The 14,935-nt window shown below is 39.0% G+C and overlaps 1 protein-coding gene across 1 annotated transcript in view; it reads right to left on the reverse strand.

Moving 5' to 3' along the window:
* Nucleotides 1-14,935, reverse strand: part of OTOF (otoferlin) — a 145,090-nt gene that overhangs the window by 84,322 nt on the left and 45,833 nt on the right. The window contains exon 4 of the mRNA XM_015817746.1: nucleotides 3,111-3,210. Within this exon, the coding sequence (XP_015673232.1) occupies nucleotides 3,111-3,210 (100 nt within the window). The remainder of the gene's footprint in view (nucleotides 1-3,110; nucleotides 3,211-14,935) is intronic.

Below are 14,935 nucleotides of genomic sequence, written 5' to 3' on the forward strand. Positions count from 1 at the left end.
CGGGCAGCCAGTACCAGCCAGGAGGGGCACGGATCCAGTAAACATGTGGTTGCATTCAGCCTCCCGAGAATCCTGTCCACATCCTCAGGAGCCACAGAGTCAAACTCCTCCCATATAACCGTCTCAAGACTTACTCCTGACTCCTCCCCCGGGGCCACCCAGTCAGAGTCAAGACCTTCTCGAATCCGAGCGACTTTGTTTTGGCTTCCTTAATAGATGACTTTTATCTATATAATTGACCTTCTGGAGAGAAAAACTGAATTTGAATGTTTAAAACAATATTTTTCTTTTTAAATTGCCTAAGTACTTATGCATATACAGTAAGTGCCCAAGGTGAGGTTTTTTTGGATTTGCGTTTTGCTTTTTTTTTAATAAAAATAAATTGTACATTAATCAATCTGTTAAAATATGAAATGTGATTATTTTAAATTTAAATTGACCAAGTGATGGCAGAACTTCTGAATGGAAGCCAAATTGGTCTTCATCTCTGCTTTGCACCGACAATTGTCACTGATGTCAGCCTGCCTATTGCATATGGGTTAATCTAAATAGAGGCTCGTTGGTGCCATATTATTTCTCATTCAGAAGCTTCACTGTCTATGGAGCAAGCAGTTTTTTAATGGGTGATTTGGGACTGTGATCTTTTGGTTGCTCTCTGGTCATGTCAATAAAAGCACCAAAGGCTTCCACTGCAATCAAAATAAAAGCTTAAAGTTGCAAGGTCCATTGCAATTCGTCCTCAGGGATACACCACTTATGGGTGTGTGTGCGTGTGTGTGTGTGTGTGTGTGTGTGTGTGTGTGTGTGTGATACATTCAGGTTCCAAAATTTATTTATTTATTTATTTAATTGAATTTTTACCCCGTCCTTCTCCTTGCGGACTCAGAGTGGCTGACAGCCTGATAAAAACAAATACAAAAAATACCCCAATACTATCATTAAAAAACATAATTAAAATGAAATATTTAAATTTGGCCTTTGTAATTTAAAATTGTTTTTAAAATCCCGCTAAAAATTTCCCCTTAGGCCAGTCCTGCTAGTTGAAACAGCCATGTTCAAACAGCTATGTTCAAACAGTTGAAACAGCCATGAGAGAAAGCAATGGAAAACAAAGTAAAGCAAAAATGTAATGAAACAAGCATAGCCAAATCCACGGCTTTGCAACCCCTCCCTAGTCTCTTTCATTTAGAAAAACTGATTAAATATTTTGCAAAATGTTTTTCCACCCTCAGTCTCTATTTATCTCTTTCTCTGGCTAATCCAGACACAGGTCTAATGAACTACAAGAGAAATAGAAAAAAAAATAGAAGGGAAGTTCCTAACGTGCTCTCCTTTTCTATGTGTGGTTCCCATGGTTACTGAATAAGGTAGTACATTACATGCCTTACCCAAGCATTTCTATTCTGACATAGGCACTGGGTGATTTTAGCCATGGGTTAAAAAGCTCTAAACGCTGAAATTGGGTGAATGTAAAGTCATGCATGGTAAAAGCAATGGTTGAAAACAAAGTATGACCAAAGCAAAAAACAAAAACCTTTGGAGGCAGAGGCAAACTTCATAACACAATTCAGAAAGTAGCAGATTTTTATACTACAGATAGTTCTTGACTTACAACAGTTCCCTTAATGACTGTTTGAAGTTACAACGGCACTGGAAAAAGGTGACTTATGACGATTTTTCACACTTACAACCGTTGCAGCCTCCCCATCATTATGTGATCAAAATTCAGGCGCTTGGCAATTGACTCACATTCATGACGGTTGCAGTGTGTCCCAGAGTCACGTGATCCCCTTTTGCAACCTTCAGATAAGCAAAGTCAATGGGGAAGCCAGATGCACGTAACAACCGTGTTACTAACTTAACAGCTGCAGTGATTCGCTTAACAACCGGGGTAAGAAAAGTCATAAAATGGGGCAAAATTTACTTAACAAACCTCTCACTTAGCAACAGAAATTGTGGGCTCAATTGTGGTCATAAGTCGAGGTCTACCTGTAAATCCTGTTCTGTATACTTACTAAAAGAGAAATTGAACACTGATTGAACAGAGAGAGAAAGAGAAAGACAGTTCACCTTGCACAGTTTTCTAAAAACAAAAACAAAACCCAGCAATCCTCAGATGCTAGTCTTTCATGTTCTCCAATAATTCCATTAAGTCGTGCCCTTGAACAGCTAGGACCTTGAAGAATGGAACTGAACTCTGTGGACTATACAGTCAGAACATGATTCTACAGCTTTTTATTGAAAAAAAAAACACAATTGTGAACTTTTTAAACATTTCTTCATTGTATGATGTAAGGAGGAGGTTTAAGCGTGAACTGGACTTTCATGTGAACTGGAGTTGGGCAAACACTTTTTAGCAAAGCACTTCTTGAAGGGGCTTACCACCATCCACAAGGACTGTTTTGAAATCCCTAATTATTTTCATATTTGCCTAAAGTCAACTGTGGTTTATTCAATAAGCTTCGGTATGCAACCTGTGACTTGATTTCAGTGGGGAAAGTAGAGGGTGACTCTATTTTGGGTTCAATATAACATGAATGCATAAAGACCAGACCAAACAGAGAAATAAGTAGTAAAGGTAGGTTTATATTATAGCACCTCATTTTTTAAATAACAGAGCCCTGGTGTTGCAGTGTTGCAGGCAAACTCTGCCCCTAGTCTGGAGTTCAATCCTGACAGGGCTCAAGGTTGACTCAGCCTTTCATTCTTCTGAGATTGGTAAAATGAGGACCCAGATAGTTGGGGGCAATATGCAAATAATGCTGACATGGTAAACAACCCAGAGATTGTGGTAAAGCACTGTGAGGCAATATATAAGCCTAAATGCTATTGCTATAGCTATTAAATTGTCTCTTACCCCTTTGCCATGAACAATGCAACCTCAGTACAGCCTGTAAGCTTCTATCATCTCTATCCATTTGCAGTGAAAGAAACTATGCAAAATGATGCCTACAATGTAGGCTAGGCTGGATTTTGATCTGGATGCCCAACTGCTTTTCTAAGTATAATGGAAACACCATTGTTGGGGTAAAAAAAATAAATCAACTCCGAAGATCATGGACAGAATAAGAATAGCTCCACCTCCTCTTGAGCAACACTATAGTATTTACTTGAATGGACACATTGTTGTCATCGATCAAGGTGTCGGTCACATTCAATTGTCCTTCTTCCACCACTTTCTGCAGGACCATCTGGAATATACCAATGAGTCTGGAAAGCAAGCAGAAAAGACAGTGAGATACCTGGAAGATGAATCTTAGCTAGACAAACTTCTGCATTGTCATGTTCCTGTAGGAAGAAATAGCTAGAAAGAAAAGGAGAGACAGCATAAACCTGCATTTGTGCAATTTCTTAAACTCTACAGCTGGATTACCAAAGTACAACTGCTGTGTTCAGAGACAATGACATATGCAAATAAAGCATATTATGACTTTACATGATCATCAGTTCACATAATATGCTATACCATATTATCAAAGACCATTTTAGCCTAGTCTAGTGTGTTGTGCAAATCCAGCTGAAGGACAAGCATTTTGGAGATAGATTGGTAGGTAATTGAAAGCCATTAGGGACATGGGGAGCTGACTTCATTCAGGAAAGACATTTGATTCCCCTTGCCTATATTGTCTGCTTTGACAGAGTTACTTTCCAGGATTTCTGGCAAAAAAGATCTTTCCCATCCCCAACTCCCCTTTAATTGGAAATACTGAAGACTGAAAGCAGGACCTTTTGAAAATGATATAGATACTCTCCCAGTGAACTTTGCCCCATCCATATATCCAAAGAATGATTAATTTTCTATTCTCTTTGCCAGCAGTTTCTAAAGGTTGTGGGCAGGAGTTATTTCCCAGCTCTGAAAATGTCCATTGGTGAAATGATAGCAATATGCAAAATATATTTTTTAAAATCCAAAAATGTAATTAAAATATAAGGTTTAGTTGAGCTTAATGTCTATATGGGCTGTTTTGCAACTGTGAGGTTGATGAAATCCTGACTCTCAGCCACTCTAATTATAAATATGGCAGTTTTTATGGTCTACCTATAAGAATCAGCTGTCCAGAGTCACATGGATGATCTCAATTATCTTTCCTTTTTTCTGGAGAGATTATGCCGGCTTGGATCCAGCATTCCCTTCACAAAAGCTGTGTTACTAGCCAGAGGAAAGCTAGCAAGGTGTCAGCTCACTGTGGTGCTTATAGGAAGTGGAGCTTTCTTGTGTTTAACAAAGAAGAAAAATTATACTGTAGCAATAACATCTGGCAACATAGCTGGGTGGCATGGGCCAATCACCCTCTCAGCCCAACTCACCTCACTTGGTTGTTGGGAAAATAGGAGGAAAGAGTATTAGGTATGTTTGCTGCCCTGAGTTATTTATTAAAATAATAAAGGTAGGATAAAAAAGCAATGCACAGAGAACCCAAGCCTTTGATAACTTACATGTAAGTTACTTGGTATCTGTATGTTTGATAACTAATGCATATGGATTGTGAATTGGGTATGTCTAGTTTAATGAAGAGAAAGGCTAGAGGTGATATGATATCAGTGTTCCAATATCTAAGGGGCTGCCACAAAGAAGAGGGAATCAAGCTATTCTCCAAAGCACCTGAAGGCAGGACAAGAAACAATGGATGGAAACTAATCAAGGAGAGAAGCAATCTAGAACTAAGGAGAAATTTCCTAATGGTTAAAACAATTAATCAGTGGAACAACTTGTCTCCAGAAGCTGCAAGTGTCCCAACACTAGAGGTTTTTAAGAAGAGATCGGACAACCATTTGTCAGAAATGGTATAGGGTTTCCTGCTTGAGCAGGGGTTGGTCTAGAAGACCTCCAAGGTCTCTTCCAACTCTGTTATTCTGTGATTCCTCTGTGCTGGACAAGCAAGTGCTCCTTTCTCCTGCTTCCAAAGGTGACATCCTCTACTTTAAGGTGACCAACTTTTTTACAATGAAAAGGAATACACAAATAAATTGAAGAAAAAAATATCGTAAATAAAAGAAACATTTTATTCATTGCAACAATAATACAGTATACACTATAATATGATAAATGCATAATAAAAAACATTTGTAACAATAACATTTTATATTGTAATTATGCTTACATGCCGCACCCCCACCCACAGCCGCCCCGCCAGCACTGCTGCCCCGCCGTGTAGAGCGGGCCCTGCGGCTCCCAAAGCATCAGCTGCACCGGCTCCAGCCCTGGGGGGCAGCCCACCATCAACACACCCCACCTGCAGCTGCCCCACCAGCACCACTGCCCACCCTGCACAGCCCCGTGTAGAGCAGGCCCCATGGCTCCCACAGCACGGGGGCAGCCGGCCACCAGTGCCCCTCATACCCCCGCCCGTAGCAGACCTGCTGCCCCTGCCTCTTGCGCCCGCAGCCATTACTGCCCTAGCAGGGCCGAAGATCAAGAGAAAGTTACTGTGGCGTCGCCACTCCAGTCTCCTCCAGGTATCTTCGGGACTAACTAGGAGATGGTGTAGTTAGGTAGCAGGGAGGGGTGCAAAGTTCCTGCCAATTTGCCTTTGCTGCAGACAACTTACATGTGCAAAGTTTGCCGGCCAGGTGTTTTGGCACGCTCAGCAGCAATTCCTATTGGCTTTCGAAAGCCAATAGGGGGAGTAGCACAGCTCATGCAAAAGTTGAAAAAAAAACCCATAAAAAAAGGTGCCAGAACGCAGTTCTGAGCGTTCTATGAGGAAAAAAAAGCCCTGCAGATAATTGTCTTCAAATATTGAAAAGGAGGACATGTAGGAGGACACTTTTCGAGGGAGGACAGAACTCACAAAAGGAGGACTGTCCTCCCTAAAGGAGGATGGTTGGTCACCTTATCTACTTCCTTATCTTAATTGTAAAACAATTATTCACTTAGGCTCTACTTTGGAAAAGGCTTTAATGCTGGAAAAAGTGGAAGCAAAGAGAATAGGATGACCAGCAACAAGGTGAATGGACTCAGTTACAGTGGCAATAGATTCATCATTGGAAGTTCTGAAAGACCAAATTAGGGATAGATTCTCATGAATAAAATTTATCTTTGTAGTTATTACGGTAGGAGTAAAAAGCATCTTGATGGTACATAATCATTATTTCTTAAAATATGATGTAATCTTATATATTTTGCCTGGTGACCAATGTATTTGCTTGTTAATTATAAATGAAGAAACCAGTTTTTGAATCTTCTCAATCTTTGGCTTTCTTTAGAGATGAGTTTTCTACCATCATGGAGAAGAATCTACCTCATGATGAATATAAATCACTGGGACCCGACAGACTGCATCCCAGAGTTCTGAAGGAGCTGGCAGATGTTATCTCAGAGCCATTGCACCATATCTTTCAAAAATCCTGGAGCACGGGGAAATACCTGAGGATTGGGAAAGGGCTGATGTGGTTCCCATCTTTAAGAAAGGGGGGAAAAACGGACCCATGAAACTATAGACTAATCAGTTTAACATCAATACCTGGGAAGATCCTAGAAAAGATAATCAAAAAACAGATCTATGAACAACTAGAAGCAAACAAAGTTATAACTAGTAGCCACCATAAGTTTGTTAAAAGCAGAGGAAAAGCAGAGCATGTATTGAGAATGGTTTACAAATCAAACAGGCTGTGGTATGGAAAGAACCTAGATCAACACAGGAGGATTACCTAAGGATCTTCAAAGCATCTATCAATCTGACTCCCATTTGTACTCCAAAATCTAGTGGTGAAAACTATACGTGCGTTACCATTGAGCACAGAGTTTCTCTGAGGTCCTCTGAATCTTGCTACATTTGATGGGTTTATTTAAAAATCAGTTAAGTTCAATGATTCCATGTTATCCACCCTTCTATCACTGCATACTAGATATTGCTTTAAAATGCAAAATCAGACAATTCTGTAGCCTTAGAAAGCACACAGTCAAAAATTCTACAGGAAAACCTACAGAGAATAGGAAGGGCAATGGAAATTAAAGCCAACAAAGAAACAATTGACCGGTAAGCATACACAAGGCTCATATTCTGTTAAGAGGGATAAGAGGATAAAAGGATTAAAAGGAAAAAAAACTGGTTTTAAGAATTTGTTGGAAAGTGGGAGGGATAGCAATATTCTGCAGTGAAATTCTAAGGACGGGAAGTAGAAGAGTGGTTTTTTTTAAAAAAACAGCTTAAAATTTTTGATAAAACAATAGAGGAGGATATGCAGTTGCTACTACTTTCAAGAAACAGGGAAATATTATTGTTGTCATGATCATCATCATCGTATCCTCTGCAGAAGTTCATTCATCTATCATTTGTATTGGGGAAATTGAGAGGTGACAGCATTTGTTCTGCTTGTAGACAGATAAAGTAACATGTAGCCTATTAAAAAATGAACAGCTAATGTTTGCTAGTTTCATTTCACCAGTAGTACTATGAATAATGCAAACACTGTGGTCCCTATTGTCTTGCAAGTAGGCTGACCTGTTTCTGTTTTTTTAAGATACTGTCCATGTCAGCTTATACTATATTTTTGATAAACACTCATCTTTCTTCTTCATTGTTCCTGCAGCTGGAATTTGATGATTATTTAGTGCCAGCAGAGTCACAAGATCAAAAAAGGAGAGTTCTGAGCTTACTAGAGAATTGCAGAAACATGGTGTTAGAAAGGTGTATATGGCCCTTTTGTAAACCACAATAATCAAAAAGACTCTTTGCTGTTAAGATTGCAACAGACAGGACAATTAGTGAAACTATAAAGGACTTTGTGGCTTAAAATCATTATTTTCAACTGTATCTGAAAACCTTTTGGAAGCCAATGCAATGCCCATAATGTAGATGTTACGTACCTCTGGTTGGTTGTCACCAGGCAATAAGTGGACTGTTGTATTTTAATAACAGAATAACAGAGTTGAAAAGGAACTTGGAAGATTGCTGTCCAATCTCCTCTTAAAACCTCCAGTGATGGAGCATCCTCAACTTCTGAAGGCAAGCTGTCCATTGATTAATTGTTCCCATAGTCAGAAAAATTCTCATTAGTTCTAGGTTGGATTTCTCTTTGATAAGTTTCCATCTGTTATTTCTTATCCTGCCCTCAGGTGTTTTGGAGTATAGATTGACCCCCTCTTTATGACAGTGTCTCAAATAGCAATAGCAATAGCACTTAGACCTATATACTGCTTCATAGTGCTTTACAGCATTCTTTAATACAGAGTCAGCATATTGCCACCACTATCTGGATCCTCATTTTACTGACCTCAGAAGGATGGAAGACTGAGTCAACTTTGAGCAAGTCAGGATCAAACTCCAGGCAGTGGAAGGCAGAGTAAAATGCAATACTGCATTTTAACCACTCTGCCACCATGGTTGGAAGACTGCTATCATGTTACTCTAGTCTAGTCCTTCTCTTCACTAGACTAAACATAAAACTTTTTATCATATGTTTTAGCCTTCAGACACCTAATAATTTTTGTTGCTCTTCTTTGCACTCTTTCTAGAGTTCTCAACATCTTTTTTTGTATTGTGGTAACCAGAATTGGACACAGTATTGCAAGTGCAGTCTTACCAAGGCAGTACTAATAGCAGTACTAATATTTTACATGATCTTGATACCATGCCTCCGTTGATGCAGCCTAGGATTGCATTTGCTTTGTTGATAGCTGCAACTGGTTCCTACTTAAGTGGTTGTCTACCAGGACTCCTACATTTGTCTTACAGTTACCACTGTTGACTCAGACCCCAACAGAATCTAAACACTAAGTCAAAGCCTCTTTAACATACCAGTGCAGTCATGGTTGAGGCAGATAAGCACAACTATTAGCACTTTGATGAGGCTTCACTCCAAAACAAAAAGAAAGAATAAGCCTTGAATTCCTATGTGATATTCTTTTGGGTTTTTGAAGAATGCTATCCCTGAAGTCATATTTCAAGTAGTTAAACTAAACCATTTCTTTCAGACTCTTCATTTAGCAAAGTTTCCTGATGATTTGTACTGCTCTTCTCAAACCCATTCCCATGTTCCTGAATCTTCCTTCAAATGTGGTGCATTCAACTCAGTACTCAAAGTGCTTTTTCATCAACTGTCAAGTCAGCACTTAATTGTTATGTTATCCACTCCCCACTAAATTAGCTGTCTAATCAGAATGTTGTGGAGTACTTTTTTCAAATACTTTGCTGAAGTGAAAATATATTATGTCTAGAAGCATTCCCACAATAATAATCAAAATAGAGCTGGAAGGGACCTTGGAGATTTTCTAGTCCAACCCCCTGCTCAAGCAGGAGTCCCTATAGCATTTCAGACAAGTGGCTGCCCAGTCTCTTCTTAAAAACCTCCAGTGCTGAAGCACCTACAATGTCTGAAGGCAAGCTGTTCCACTGGTTAATTGTCCTCACTGTTAGGAAATTTCTCCTTAATTCCAGGTTGCTTCTCTCTTTGGTCAGTTTCCAACCATTGTTTCTTGTCCTGCCCTCTGGTGCTTTGGAAAATAAATTGACCCCCTCCTCCTTGTGGCAGCCTCTCAAATACTGGAATACTGCTATCATGTCCCCCCTAGTCCTTCTTTTCTCTAGACTGGCCATTTCCAAATCCTGCAACCATTCTCCATACATTTTAGTCTCCAGGTCTTTAATCATCTTAGTTGCTTTTCTTTGCACTTTTTCCAAAGTCTCAACATCTTTTTTGTAATGTGGTGACCAAAACTGGATGCAGCATTCCAGATGTGGCCTTACTAAGGCTTTATAAAGCAGTACTAATCTATTAGGGTACTAAGCGGTACTAATCTATTATAATCTATTAGAGAATTCTTTGATTTTTTAAAAATGATATAAAGTTACACTGGCAATATTTGTTCTTGACAAACTGGAGTTAATATCTAATAATTACCATATTATTTTCAGCATGCTAACAAATCAAATTCTTTATGATTTATTTAGATGCTTAGCGACGTCAGACTGGATCTTTCTTTTTTCTCTTCTTGACGACAAGAGACTATTTGCTATGCTATTTTCCAGTCATCTTGCAATTCTATGGGTTTTATCAAAGATAATGCATATGGATTCACTGAGATTATCCTCCTGTCCCCTAGGAAGCAGCCAATATAAGCCTTTAAACTTATTCAAAATAAAGAGGTATTTCCTGGCTATGTTTCTATCAATCACGAGCTTCACCTTCCTCATCACAATTTCCTGGTGAAGCACATCCTTTTATCCTGGGGAATTCTGAAACAAAATAGAACTGAATACTGTCGCTCGCCTCCCCCTTTTTTTGTTAGCATTTTGCAATCTTCACTGAGCAGGGACTACTCTGACTCTTTTTTGTTCTGAACATACTTCAAGAAATCCTTTTCTTACTATTAGTCACTTTTACCAGTCTTCATTCTGAATTCTTGCTTCCCACCTGTTTGTACTCTTTCTTCATTATTTGCACATGAACCCTTTTTTGTTTTCAGTTTTTTACATAACATTGTATTAACTCATCCTCACCCCCCCCCCCAAAGGATAGGAGATATAGGAGTGCAAACTAGGCACAATGGACTGAGGTGAGGGTACAAAATCCTCCTACACATAGCTGAAGAACAGTCACCACCCCCCACCCCATCTCTCCTGATTTTCTTTTTTAAAAAACCCAGTAATTTGGATTCTTTGAATTGCTGTCCCACATTGCAAATTAGAAAACTAACTTTACAGAATCAGGCAAATTGCAATTTCTGTCCTTAGCTGAAAAAGGAGAAACAATGCATACTTCAGTGCTCAAATTGAAAACAGATAGTGATTTAAGTTGGCCATAAACCGTATGCAAGAACATTTATGTGGAAGGACAGAACAGACCAAAAGCCCATCTAATCCAGTGTCTCTTTGTTAAATGATGCCCCTGAGAAGCCTCCAAGCACAACATAATTACAATAATACCCTCCTATTCATGTTCCCTGGTAAATGGTTCTCAGTGGCATTCTGCCATTGATTTTGGAAATAGTTTTAATTCTTTAAAAGTGTATTATTATATGTATAACCTACTTTTTCTTTGGAAGTTTAGGGAATATACAGGCAGGGCTCTTTTCATTTTCTCCTTGCAACAGCAACCCTATAAAATAGGGTTGGGCTAAGAAATAATGAATGGAGAAGGGTTCTCTAGGGATCTCCAAGATCAAATGAAAAGCCATGAATTTGGTTCCTGAATCTCAGTCATACCCTTGTTACTTTGCCCTTCTGGCTCTCAACCACACTGGATATGTGGGGTCCTTGGTGTTTTCTGAGCTTGGTGGTTTTTTTGCAGATGTTTCATTACCAGTCTAGGTAACATCAGCGCTGGATATATCACCACATCATCAACACTGTACATATAGCCACCAGAAATAATAGCAACTGACAGACATCACCTCCTCCATTAATCTAACATTTTTTTACACTGATCATGTGACAATAAATTCTTTGGTTCTATTATGTGCTGTGTGAAGGATTTCTTCTATGGGTCCTAAATAAGCTTTGCTGGATAAGGCTGAAGATCTGATAGAGCATTATGTCATTTCCATAAGTATCCAGCCAGTTGTTTTGAAAAACAAAACAAAACAAACAACCCCCCCCCCAGCAGAAATAACAGACCATGCTGGACAAAATCAATTTCCTGCTATTCCTTCTACATCAATTATTTTCCAGAGATGTACTTCCTCTGGCTCTGATGGTTTTGTTTAATTTTCTTTTATGATTAAGAGATGTAAATAGACTTATTTTTCCTCCTGAATTTGTATTTTAATAGCAATAGCATTTGGGCTTATATATCTGCCCATAGTGCTTCATAGCACTCTCTGGGTGGTTTATAATGGAAGCATTTTTGTGTATTGTCCCCAACTGGGTCCTCATTTTACCAGCCTCAGAAGGATGGAAGGCTGAGTCAACCTTGGGCCCCAATCAGGATCGAGTTTGCTTGCAATGCTGCAGTTTTAACCATTGTGCCACCAGGGCTCAGTAAACAAGCCCAGTAAAGTAGAGCAGGAGAGATAAAAGCATGAATCTATATACAGATTATAGTTCTCCAGTTCCATAAAGTAGGGAAGGAGGTCTTGCCTTGTTGATTAAGGCAGGAACTGTTTGCACCAGGCCAGCTAATCTGTAGTATTAATGGAGTGTTCATGCCACCGTTTTAGGACCTGTAAGTGTCGGTCTCAGATCTGAGCCAGGGCAGTTTCTCACAAGGAAATTTCTAAACTTTAAGACATTAGATGAGGTTCCTATTTCAAACTCCAGATGTTTCAGTGAAAGGAAACCATATATCTTGGATTTGCTTATTCATCATAGAAAGGAAATGTACTTTAGGTATCAACCTGCCCCAGCAGCAGTTCCTTCACTGTTATTTCTCACTTTTCTCTTATATGCATAAGAGGGAACTAAGAACTTTTTAATGTCCTTCATGTCCTTTCGCCTCATTGCCAATCTGATGATTTTGAGAAACCCAAAAACAAAAGTCATGATTTCCACTCTAAAAACATTCCTCCTCCTCTTCCTCCTGGCAAGATTTTTCAGAAGAAAACCTTCTGCCATTGCCTTGGTCCTAATTATGGTCACTAAAAGAAGATCATATAACACAGCATGTTCCTAAATCACTGCCACTAGATGTACATACCTGCTTGGTTTAGCTGGGTACCTGGGATGACCTTCATATCTTGGGTGACCCTACTGGGAGTGTATATTCTTGGTATATATTCCTGATGTTCTTTGTTTATCCCTTCCATCATTATGAGGAAATATAGCAGGATTTGGGGTTGGGGAAGAAGTATCAGGAGAGTAGTATAAACTCAACATACAGACTGAACATCTATAAAGTTTAATCTTAAAAGATATTAAAATATTTACTCTTTCATTCTGTCTTTCTTTACAGAAGGTTTCCCTTCTCCTCAGAGATTTGTTTTGTAAAATTACAATTCTACTCTACATTTAGTCAGGAACCAAAAAGCACATAGACTTTATATTGTTGATCTTAAATATTAATATGTCCTTTACAGTTCCTTTTTTGGGGGAGGCTGCACTGAAAAGCTATATCTAACGAATCAAGGAGACTATGCTGGGAAAAGATATGGTAGGTGTGAATACAATAGGAAAGTAGAAATAGCTGCATAGAATTGTGTGAAGGCAGCATACAAATTCTTGTAAATATATAAATATGTATTTTGAATTTTAAATTTCAGATATTTACAGAAAGTACAAAAATGACTTTTTAATTTTTTTTAAGTGCATGTCACTCTATAAGACAGAATTTTCCCTGTGTAGTTTACAACAAAATGTGTTAATGTGAGGAGAGTAATAGATTATTTTTTAGTATAAAAATGTAGACTGACATGGGAAGAGTGAGCCGGATTAGGATGGCCATTTGGGGATTTGACTGCTGCTTTTATGTAATATTATTGAGAGTCTTTCCCCATTAAATGCTGTCCACCTTGATAGAACTATTTTTTTTCTTTTAATGACCCTGTAATCCCTTGCATCAGGGTGGAGTCAGGGCAACTGAACAGAGCTTGAGCGTTTCTAGGCTGGATACCCTTCCTGATACCTATGCAGAGTTTGCAGCAGACAATAACTCATTGCGCCCAAAGAGAGAAATATCTACGGCTACCTTGGATTGAACTCACAGCCTCCTGATTGTGAGGCGAGAGCTCCACCTCCAGGCCAATATCAAATCTGCTGCCCAACTGCAGTTCTGCATCTACTCCATCCTACATCCGAACCCTTATTTTGAAGTTCAAATTTGACTTCCTTCCAACCTAACAGGGAACAAATCCTTTTATAGATCTTGTTATTGCCATTGGAAGCTGTTGACTTTATGAGAAAATAATATACTTTAACACTAGTTCAGCTAAGAAGGTAAGCCTGGATGAGATGAAGGCAATGTCCAAGGTTGAGGGTAGAAAAAAAAACACATTGCCAGAACATATTTGTATCATGATTAGGTTCAAGTGAAGAACAATGCAGTGATGAATGTATGTGGCTCCAAGGATTAAGATTCCACAAAGACTACTTCATATTAAAGAAGGAAAAAAATATCCTATTTCAACCACTCATCAGTGTCTGATATCTGCTGTACTAGAGCCATGCTTTTGGGGGGAACTGAGTAATAGTTCACTTTGCATTTTCATTAGGAAATCACAATCACTGTCCAGATTCATAGGATCCAGTATTGTCTTATGAGGTTTTTTTGAAAGGAAAACATTGCACCCTAGGCCTAGGGCATTAAATTGTGACTTGAAATACAATACTCTTAACAGGGTGTATTGTCCCGTTCCAGTCTTGATGAGGACCCCAAAGGCACAACAAAAGAAGACAGGTTATTGCCAGTAGTCCTCGACTTACAACAGGTCACTTAGTGATGGTTCATAGTTACAAAGTCACTGAAAAAAGTGCCTTATGACCGTTTTTCACACTTGTGACTATTGCAGCATCCCCATGGCCACGTGATCAAAATTTGGATCCCATGAATTTCTGCCAAAGCTGATGTTGAGGTGCAGCCAATTTTTCTCTGAAATCCGCTGAGTTCATGCAACATAAAAATATTGTACAGGATGGGCCTGCTATTACTGATCTATGGATTTAACAAAATCATTACTCTGGGAACATTTCTAGTTAACATTTTAACCTTGGTGCAATCTCCTACCCCCATCCCCATTTCACACTAGCTTCTTGGGACCAAAGATTATTTAAGCTTATGTTTTCCTGTATTATTGTATTAATCGTCATGCACTAGATGGCTTACACCAGAGGATGGGTTGTTTTAATTAAGTTTGCTTTCCAGCCATTACAACTATAGGGAATTCTGATGAGGCTGAAAACCGTGTTTCTCTGCTGTTTGGCTCATAGCAGGAAGGGTCAAATTCCTTGAAGAAGAAAAAAATTGAGCTGTGCCATCAGTTCAACAAGAAAAGCTTAGCATATTTTTTGAGGGAGGCAATATCTTTCCCAAATATGATCTATGATCATTTCTACCACCAATG

The sequence above is a fragment of the Protobothrops mucrosquamatus genome, unplaced genomic scaffold (assembly GCF_001527695.2).
Source record: "Protobothrops mucrosquamatus isolate PMUCROS unplaced genomic scaffold, P.Mucros_1.0 scaffold633, whole genome shotgun sequence".
Lineage (NCBI taxonomy): Eukaryota > Metazoa > Chordata > Lepidosauria > Squamata > Viperidae > Protobothrops > Protobothrops mucrosquamatus.